This window comes from Anthonomus grandis, chromosome 7, assembly GCF_022605725.1.
Source record: "Anthonomus grandis grandis chromosome 7, icAntGran1.3, whole genome shotgun sequence".
In the NCBI taxonomy this organism is placed as follows: domain Eukaryota; kingdom Metazoa; phylum Arthropoda; class Insecta; order Coleoptera; family Curculionidae; genus Anthonomus; species Anthonomus grandis.
In genome coordinates, this window is record NC_065552.1 from 31913872 (window position 1) to 31924479 (window position 10608).

Consider the following 10608-nt stretch of genomic DNA (forward strand, 5'->3'; position numbering starts at 1 on the left):
ATAATGACTTTATTAAACTACTGAATTTTTAACAACAAATTATAAAAATAACAATCCATATCCGTATGTTAATGTTTCAACCTCTTCCAATAGAGCTTCATTAAATTTGCTGCGCAAGCGTAACTTTTGAATAGGAGGCAACTTTTCCATCTGCGGCAGCAAGCTTATTAAAAAATGATAGTCATCTGATTTTGGCTCAGTTTGCGAACTGTTATTATTTTTAGATATTTCCAACTCCATAATTCTTAATTTCTTTTTCTTCTCTATTTCTAGGTATTCAGCTCGTATATCATTGAGTGTTTTGCATTTTCCAGATAAGGTTCCAGAGGTTGTTGATGGAGTACGAGACAGTGGCAGAGAACGAGGTTCTTGAGACGAAACCGATGCCCGAATTGAGTCTCTCGATGTCGATGGCTCACCAGACGTTGTTATTGTGAAGGCGATGGTTGAGTCTCACTGAATGTCTGGGAATTGCTGGAATTTTCTTGTTCGGAATTAGATTTGGCAGTGGCAGTAGTATATAGCTCAGAGTTCTCAGTTTCGTCCAAGGATTCCTGAATTGAATGATCGTCTTGAATTTCAAGGTTACTGTCTCCAGTTGTGATTATCATTTCGTCTCGAAGAAAAGACAAAAATTTGAAATATTTCCTCTTAACTTCAATATTAATGGCAGCATCTCCTGAGCGCGGAATTGGAATTTTCTTAAGTTCTTTTCTATATGTATGCTTTAGGCTTTTCCATTTTTTCTTCAAGGCATCAGCTACAAAAAATTTAATCTTAGTTCGTACTATTATTAATAATGATTATTCTTATATTATTACTATATATAGTAATAATATAAGAATATGGAATTCATATGCCACAACCCACTAAAAAACAGTTATTAAAGATATCAGAAGAATTTTTAATAAAATGGCAGTTTCCTAACTGCATCGGCGCGATTGATGGCAAGCACTTTCATATTAAAAAGCCCCCAAAAAGTGGTAGTGAATACTATAATTATAAAAAATTTTTTTCTCTGGTACTTCAAGCTGTGGCTGATGCAGATTATAAATTTGTTACTATTGAGGCTGGAGGAAAAGGACGGCAGAGTGACGGAGGAACGTTTTTTTTTCTTAAAGTTAAATAAATTACTTATGTCTGACAAATTTAATACTCCGCAACCCCAATGCCTTCCGAGTTCAAATATTACATTACCTTTTGTATTATTTGAAGATGAACCTTATCCATTAAAAATTTTTTTTAATGCGACCATATCCATCGACAAATTTAGATGACGAAAAAAGATCTTTCAATAAGAGATTATCCAGAGCAAGCGTTACTGTAGAAAATGCTTTTGGCATATTAACGAATAAATGGACATTATTCCTTAAACCAATCGAAGCAAATGTGACACATGCCAAATTACTTATAAAAGTGGCTTGTTTACTACATAATATTATAAGAGAGAAAGATGGAAATTAAGATGCTGACTTTCGTATGATAAATGAAGGTAAAAACTCTTGTACTCCTCAGTTATCTAGGCAATCAGTTTAAAAACAATTTTCAAACTAATTAAATAAAATTGTTATAATATTTTAATAATTAAATAAAAATTTACCTGAGTAGTCCGGAAATAGAAGTTTTATTTCGTCCCACAATCTCTTAACTACATTTTTGAATTTGTGCTGATGATGCGAACTCATCCAAATAGCTGGCCTTTCTTGTACAGCATTGATAAATGCTTCTATATTCATTTTATGCGCGATCAAAACAAAATATTTTGGTTTAAACGTCGAAATAATACGCAACAGGTCCTCACAAGTGCGCGACGCGTCTATTTCGTGTACACACTGAATAACTTTCCAGTCATTTGTTTTTGCCGCTAACAAAATACGCGCGTCTGAAAAGTCGCCACTGATGTAAATTCGCCCGCAGCTCGCAACATTCGTCGCGGCTTGCAGCGACTCTTCGTGGCCAGATATATACCCAAACGAGTGTTTCTAATAATCGCTCTTGGCTGACGCTGGGAGCTCACAGCGTATGTTTATGCCTCTACATTAGGCATCAATTTCAGGTTGCCGTTAGGTGGTCGGTAAATATTACCAAGACTTAATTTGATTCGATTCACTTATATGATTTGCCAAAGTTTGTCAAAACATCCATTTTGATTTAAAGGTTGAGCATTAGGCCATGTCTCTGATATATCCAAAATATCCAAATTTAAAATCTGAAATTAAGTCTTTAACGGCATCTAGGCACGGTACCAAAAATCGAATGTTTACTCTCTTGTTGAAGTAACCATTATGTTTTGTAATATCTACTGATTGCTTTTTAAGTTTATTTTTATTTCGACTCTATAAAAAGTCCAAAATATTTGTTAGAGAAATTAATTCCAAGAAATGCGATTCACGACAGAGATATAAGACGTAAAACTTTGACATTATCACACCATAATACAGCTCCTTTCTCACGTAGTTATACTTACCATGCCGACACAATTTATAAACGACTTAAACCAAATTTTGCTATTTTAATATTTCGCTTTTAAAATTATAAAACTTTGTTCTTGGAGAAACAATTGCACAATTAGTTTTTTTTCTGCGGACCTACAAATGTATTTGATTAGTTCTTTTATTTCCTTCCAATTTGTTCTTTGATTAATTTCCATAATAAATACTTGTTTAATTAAGGTTAGAGAAGATAAATGAAAAGATAAAAGTAGCTTCAGCTGATCTTCGCCTTTTTGGGAAACTGTAATGTAACATGCATTTGATACCAAATCAAGACATATTTATTGATTCATTTAATAATAAGCAAATCCATTTAATTTTAGCGACAGTATTTTTGGAACTGTGGCGAAGGAAACAAAGTGTGATACAGTGGGAATGGGATTTACAGGATACGGAGCAAGACGAAGAGGCGAGACCTGAATTCGAAACGAGCGTAAAAACTTTCCGGACGAATCCGGTGACCCGAGAAAAGGAACCATATCTTCCAACTTCCCAAAAAGCTTTTAAATACGTTATTACTGGAAGTGCCGTATTTTTTATGGTAAACACTCCGTTATGTTCCGTCCTAATATTCGAAATATTTGTATATTTTCAGATTGTTGTTGTGTTATGTGCAGTTCTTGGGACAATAATATATCGGTTGTCATTAGTGACAATCATTTATGGTAGTGAAAATATATTTTTTCAAAATCACGCAAAAATAATAACATCGGTTAGTGCCGCCATCATTAATTTGATTTTTATCATGTCGCTTACTAGGGTACGTTATGATAAAGGAATAGTTAGTTACATTCTTAACTATACCTATGGATATTTTAGGGTTATCATAGACTAGCAATTTACTTAACTAACCTGGAAAGCCCAAGAACGGACACCGAGTATGAAGACTCATATACCTTTAAAATTTTCTTATTTGAGTTTATGAATTTTTATTCATCTTTAATATACATTGCGTTTTTTAAGGTGAACAATTATATTATTAAAAACTGACTATACCATAAACCATTTCGATTATAGGGAAGGTTCTTTGAATATCCAGGAGATACTGTAATTAGAAAATCAGAGTTTTTTCGAGTTAAAGGGGACATTTGTGATCCAGCTGGTTGTCTCAGTGAACTTTGTATTCAATTAGCCATTATCATGATTGGCAAACAAATATTAAATAATTTTGTTGAAATATTTAATCCGTAAGTATCAGTATGCAGATCACCATCCACCAGCGGAGATTGGATAGCCACTAGGAAGTAGGAACCATAACTATGAATGATTTAGTTGTCAAATTAACAACTCATAATAGGTCTAGTGAGTAACTAAATATAATCTACGATGGTGGAATGTAGATCGTAAAACCCGTATTTCCAACAACAACTGCAAGTTTTTTTTTCTATTTTCAGTAAATTCTATAATTGGTGGCGCTATAGAACACACAGATCAAACACCAAAGATCTTACAAGGAAACACACAAGATGGGAGGAGGATTACCACCTGCAAGACCCCGGACGTCTTGCTTTGTTTGATGAATATTTAGAAATGAGTACAACATTGTCCATTTCTTCGTCAAACATTAATATTAATACACGCTTTGTTTTTAGTCCTTCAATATGGTTTTGTTACTCTATTCGTAGCAGCATTCCCACTGGCTCCCCTATGTGCTCTATTAAATAATATAGCGGAGATTCGTCTGGATGCGTATAAAATGGTGACACAAGCAAGGCGTCCGTTGGCTGAAAGAGTGGAAGATATTGGAGCCTGGTATGGGATTCTTAAAGCTATAACTTATGCAGCCGTTGTATCAAATGTAAGTTAAGTTTTACACCTTACAAATGTTAAATAGGCTAAAGATGACTTTTATATCAAGGGTAATTTCCCAATCTTCCTATATATTTACTAGAGTAATGGTAGAATTTATAATGAATGAAATGTGATTCGTTAAGTTACTCTATTCTTCTCGCAGCTGAGTATACCAGGCTTCGGTATTAAGCTGAGTAGCTGTAATAACATAAAACAAAAAACTTTTAGTGAATTCTTTTCACTTCTCCACTCCCTTAACATTTGTGGTTAAGACTCCCTCTAATGTGTTCCTAGCTTACAAATGGTTTATAAGCTATGCTTTCAGCCTCAAGAAAGAATGGTTAATCAATGATGACTACATCATCCGATATCTTCTAGAAGGTATTAACCGTTTCTAGCAAAAAAAACAGATAAAATTCGTTGCCTAACAGATCAAGGAGACTTCCACTGAACAAATGCAAGGATTCATACAGCACCTTAAAAACATCTACAAAAATAAAAGAGTAAACTTGTCGTAATCTTAACAGGACAAATTATTGAGGAAAACATTTTAACATTTCATGACTTTTGTAATGATAACAATGTGTTGAAGAGTAAAAATATATTGTAACAATAATGGCAACGCCGCAGTTAAGGTTAGCGAATCTTCCGGAACTATCTGCCGAGTATATAAGAGGCTTGCGCCGCCAGGAGGCCAGTTCAAATGATAATATTGGCGCGACTTTTAAATCGACATAAATTGTAGTAAATAAATACAATATAAATAAATGCTTTATGTGTAAAATAAAGCAGTAAACTATTTTTATGCATGAAGTATTATAAAAAAGTAATATAATTACTTAAATAAATAATAAAGTTGTGTGTTAATTAATACCGAAACAAACGGTAAAAACGCCACATTGATGTTACATTAACCGCTAAAAAGGGAGCTAGACGAATGGACCCGCGATACGACGGCAAATAAAGTGGATTTGCAAAAACAGCATCTTATTACTTGAGGAAGGTGACGACTCGGACAACTATGGTTTTGCTGGCGTAAGCAATGTCGGTCAAATGTTGCAAAACCTTGAAGCTATATTCTGGTAACCTGAAAGCTAAAATGCTAGAAAATACTGCAAAGGGGCAAGGAAATTAAAAAAAGCAGAAACTCTCTCGTTGGTGGAGGATACGATCCAGAAAGTTCAAGAATAAAAACCCAACATTTGCTAACACTATCGATGAGCTGCTCTCTAGACCTTTAGCATTGGACAACAAGAATAACGGTTGTGCCAATACAGAATCTGTTGGGCTGATGCGCCTCGAATCGCTTCAATTTGATGGTACTACATCATGAAATATTTATCAGCTTCAGTTTAAAGTGGCTGCAAAAGTAAACTGTTCGTCTTTCCTCGCTGACCCATGTACCCAGACGAATTTGGAGATGCGTTATGGCCAGTCAGACCTAGAATATGTCAACTATATGCAATTGAAAAATGGGTGCCAAAGGTCAGGGGAGTCATTGTTAGAATTTGAAGACATTGCCTGTTTGGTTTGACTGGCATATCCAGATGTCTCGAAAAGAATAATAATTCAAACATTTCAGGATGGACTCCGCGATGGTGAAATGAGGCAGTACTTACTATTAGCACATCGACCTAAGTTAGTAGATGCACTACCTTGAATTCGAAGCAGCCAAAAATACTAACAAGGATCAGACTCGTATTGGGAAAGTGATTTCAAGAGAAAATGACTTTACGAAATCGGTCAAGCACGTGATTAAGGAAGCTATTGGAGAAAGTAGCTGCCAGGATCGGAAGTTAGAGTGTCAGAAAGGTGGCGAAACAGATCACATATAAAGACATTGTCCAGAAGGCACTAGTTTCCCTTCCCCCAAACTAAGGAAGGTCGATGTAAAGGGGCGAAAGTCGACCTGCATTCAGTAAGCTGTATCAAAAAGACCCTGTTAGAGAAAGACACAGCATTGTTAATGGGCAGAAAAGACAAATGCACACTTGTTAGGAACTTCCATCGTCAATGATACTTGGCAAAATAGGGATGTTATAAGAGACCAATAGGAAGACAGCGATATTCATATAGTCCTAGCCTGGATGAAGGAAGGGAAGAAGCCAATTTGGCAAGAAGTTGCCAAGTAACTCAAAGGACACAATAAGAAACTCTTGAGAAGTTGGAATATTCTCGCAGCTTTCAATTCGATACAAATAGTAAAAAAATATATAGTATAGGTAAATATATACGTGTAAAATAAATCATTTGACTATTTTTATGTATCAGGTGTTTTAATTCATGCCGACACTCTAGTTAATCGATCTACTATAAATATTTATAAAGTCTGTTCTCTGATTTAGCGCAATCTTTATTCTTAGGTAATCGAGGGTGTAGCGCCTTATGTTAAGAGGTATCTAGTATTGTTACTGAGTTTGCTTCATAGAATTCTGCAAAAATTGCTAATATTTTAGTATCACAAATACAAATTATTATACTCCTCAAATATGGAAATATATCGTATTGCCATATTGCTAGTAAAGATTAGCAACTGTAACCAAAACAATTACTAAATTAAAAATTACGTATAACGTAATAATGTGAGTGCATCAAAAAACAATAAACTGAGTCTTTTGCTTTGGTTAGTTACTAAGAAGTCATAATTTCTTACAAAAATTAAATAACAAAGACATGAATAATTATTCCTTTCTATTCATATTTTAGGCATTTGTGATAGCATACACAAGCGATTTTATCCCTAGAATGGTATACAAATATAAATATTCCCTTAACGAAAATCTGGTGGGCTATATCGATTCGTCCCTTTCAGGTAACTAAAAGGTATAAATTAATGTATTTTTGTACCTTAAATATTATTTGTTTTAGTATTTAATACTTCAGACTACTATGATGATATGGGGCCTGCCGATAAAAGTGCAAACGTAGACTTATGCCAATATAGAGGTATTTGGTGTAGTAATCATGATAAACGTTCATCAGCTTTATTAATGTATTATTTAAGGGTATAGAAATGGTCCAAATGAGACGAATCCTTATGGTTTAAGTCCACAATACTGGCATGTATTTGCTGCAAGACTGGCATTTGTGGTGATCTTTGAGGTAAGTGAGTAAAAATTGATGCTTAAGTAAGAGTACGAGTTACTAAGTCAAATAAAAATTGAAAGAAATTTTTTTAATGAAAATTTAAGCCAAGAATTATTAGAAATTCTCCCTTATTCTCATCTGTGGGATTTGTTAGCATTCTCTGTCAACTTTATACTTTCTTTTTGGGCGATTCTTCCTTCTTCCAAAGGTTTTCTATAAGTACTGCTTCTTCTATGATTGTTGTTATTTGCCGCCATGCCTGGTTTATACAGTTGCAGCTAAATGTTCTAACAAAAAATGGTAGTTCTATTAAAAAACTATTTATTACATATACAGCAAATCGTCAAAGTAAGTGAGAGGATATGGCGTGCCTTAATTAAGTAAAATTGGTCCTTCAAATGGTTTTCGGCCCTGTTTCCTTTATGGTTATTGTTATTTGCCGCCATGTCCAGTTTATACAGTTACATCTAAATGTTTTAACAAAAACTGATAATTCCATTAAAAAAAAACCATATATAACAACATATAAAACGTAATCCTTTAAACTAGATCTTAAAGTTATATGAAGTATGTATGATAATCTAGGCCTAAAAGTATGCAGCGTTTTTACCGTTCGTTAAGGCGTAAATTAAAACGCTCGATGCACAAAAATATTCAACTGATTTATTTACACTCAAAGTAGCAAGCCTTAGTAGCTGACTTATGGTAAATTATCCTAAAATTAGGCTACTGCGCCCATTTTACCTATATTTCGATGCTGAATTACTTAGGATTGCCTCAAGATATGGGACTGAAATTGAGTCATATTATGGACTCGTTGTTTCTTTAATTACGTATTTTGTTTAATCGCATTACTTCAACCATAAGCTGACTTCAACCATAATCAATCTTCCTAAAATTAAGCGATTGCACCTATTTTAGTCATATTTTAATAAAGAATTACTTAGGGATTGATTTATGATATTGGACTAAAATTGGAAATTATACATTCGTTGTTTCTTTAATTATTACTTTTTGTTGTATCTTTTTTTTTGTCCATTTACCTATATTTTGATGTTGAATTACTCAAGAGTGGCTTTAAGATAGCAGACTAAAGGTTGGTAATATTAGATAGATTCTTTAATTATTGTTTTTTGTTCCATCGAATTGTTTTAACAGTAAACAATAAACAGTATGATTAATTTCCAAAAAAAAAATTAATTATTGCGGCCATTTAACTACATTTTATTGTTAAATTATTCAAGATTGGCCTAAGATATCGGACTAAAAATTGGTAATATCATAGATGAATTATTTCTTTAATTCTTGTTTTTTGTTCCATCGAATTATTTTAACAATAAACAGACTTATAATCAATTTCTCTAAAAATAAACTATTTCGCCCATTTGACCGATACTTCGATGTGGAGTTACTTAGAATTGCCTTAAGATATAGGAATATTTGAAAGTTTTTCATGGCCACTATTTAATCAAATTACGCAGCTTACATCAGAGATTTTTTAATGTAGATAAATGTGTTTTTTTTTTAGCATGTTGTATTTGCATTAGTGGGAGTAATGCAATATGTGATACCAGATATACCTTCAGAGGTGAGACCACTATAAAATTTTTATTTTCAGTTATGTTTGTATTTTCTAATTAAATATTTCCAGTTAAATACACAAATTCAAAGAGAAACATTATTGGCCAAAGAAGCTAAATATGAACACGGCCTAAGGAAGACTGATTATGACTACGAAGACGTGTTAAATACTATAAGAGAAAATGATAATTCTAATAAAAATAACGATAGCAAAATAGGTGAGGGTATGTTTTCCAAATAAAATCTGGAAAGAAAATTTTGAATTTTTGTAGGTATTCGCGGTTCTTGGGCGCGAAGGCTCAGCAAACTCTCGGACGGATTAGAAGCTCATGTTGAAGTGGTGAGTAAGAGGAAAAATTCGCTTACTTCAACAACCTTATGGGAATTTTCATAATAATTATTATTTAGATATAGCACATTATTGTATATAGAATGATTACTTTTTGTATTATCATTAATTTTTTTTGTTATTTACCTACTTAAGATCTAATTGAAGTTTGTTTATAGAAGTGTTGTGACATAAGTATAAACTACACATAAATATAGAAAATATTATGAGTGGTACAAAACCTAAAGGGCTAAAATTAAAACATACAATAGATGTATTAATTGATAAAAGCACTTTTTAAATGCTAATTATATAAACTTTTTGTGCCATAATAATTGCTTATAAATTAAGACTTAAAAAACTATCGTACCGTTGATATATTAATAAATGTTATATTTATTGTAAAGACTTTTAATTAAAGGACTTAACAAAAGACAATATTTTGCGTTATTATAACCAACAAATTGAAATTAAATTTTTCTGGGTAAAGTGGTGACTGGTACTCGAAAGAGTGAACCACTATTTTACAATTATAATATTGATCATGAAATTCTAGTGCATTGCAAAGGTATAGGCGACTTAGGTGTTACCTTTGATACTCAATTAACTTTTATTCCACACATTCAATCAATTGTATCATCGGCAAATAAAGTTTTAGGATTCATAACGAGAAATTGCAGATTATTCACAAATATCAAATCCCTTAAAATACTGTTTTACTGTTATTGGTGCGGTCAAGCTTGAGTATTGCTGTCTAGTATCGTATCCTATCTACCAGGTCTATATTGATGCCTTGGAGTGTGTCCAAAGAAAATTCCTCAAGTTTTTGCCTTTTTGGGCGAGTGGTGTTTATCCACAAAGGGGAATTGATAATACCATTTTAATACGACAGTTTAACATTGATTTACTAGACTTCAGAAGATCAGTTGTATCTCTTTATTTTCTTTACAAACTTCTTCATATAAAAGTTGATTCTTCTTATTTAATATCGATGTTAGACTTGCGGATACCACGCATGAATTCGCGACATTCCACAACGTTCTCTAATAGGGCTTCTAAAACCAATTTCGCTAGATCAGCCGTTTTTATAATGACCACAAATTTTAATAATAGTTCTCACTTGTGTGATAGGTATGCATTTCCGTACTCTTAAGCAACTGGGTATTATTGTTAGGCAATCTTAGGCACAATTTTGGTTGCATTGTAGTTATTTTTTTTCTTTTCTTATTTTAGTTTTACTTTCGTAGATTAAATATTGTTCTGTAACTGGTTTTTACTGCTGAAAAATAAATGAATAAAAAGTAATAGAAGTTATGTCAGAAACACCTT

General features: G+C 32.9%; 1 protein-coding gene across 2 annotated transcripts in view; it reads left to right on the forward strand.

The window, feature by feature from the left end:
• LOC126738721 (anoctamin-4) overlaps positions 1-9645 on the forward strand; it is a 29754-nt gene extending 20109 nt beyond the window's left edge. The window contains exons 11-22 of one of the 2 annotated variants that reach the window (XM_050444161.1): positions 2816-3033; positions 3088-3252; positions 3312-3455; positions 3510-3679; positions 3887-4026; positions 4085-4290; positions 6990-7095; positions 7152-7229; positions 7288-7385; positions 8899-8958; positions 9022-9169; positions 9224-9645. In XM_050444161.1, the coding sequence (XP_050300118.1) occupies positions 2816-3033; positions 3088-3252; positions 3312-3455; positions 3510-3679; positions 3887-4026; positions 4085-4290; positions 6990-7095; positions 7152-7229; positions 7288-7385; positions 8899-8958; positions 9022-9169; positions 9224-9345 (1655 nt within the window). In that variant the 3' untranslated portion in view covers positions 9346-9645. The remainder of the gene's footprint in view (positions 1-2815; positions 3034-3087; positions 3253-3311; positions 3456-3509; positions 3680-3886; positions 4027-4084; positions 4291-6989; positions 7096-7151; positions 7230-7287; positions 7386-8898; positions 8959-9021; positions 9170-9223) is intronic. The other variant, XM_050444162.1, reaches the window with a different exon arrangement.
• The last annotated feature ends 963 nt before the right edge of the window (positions 9646-10608 follow it).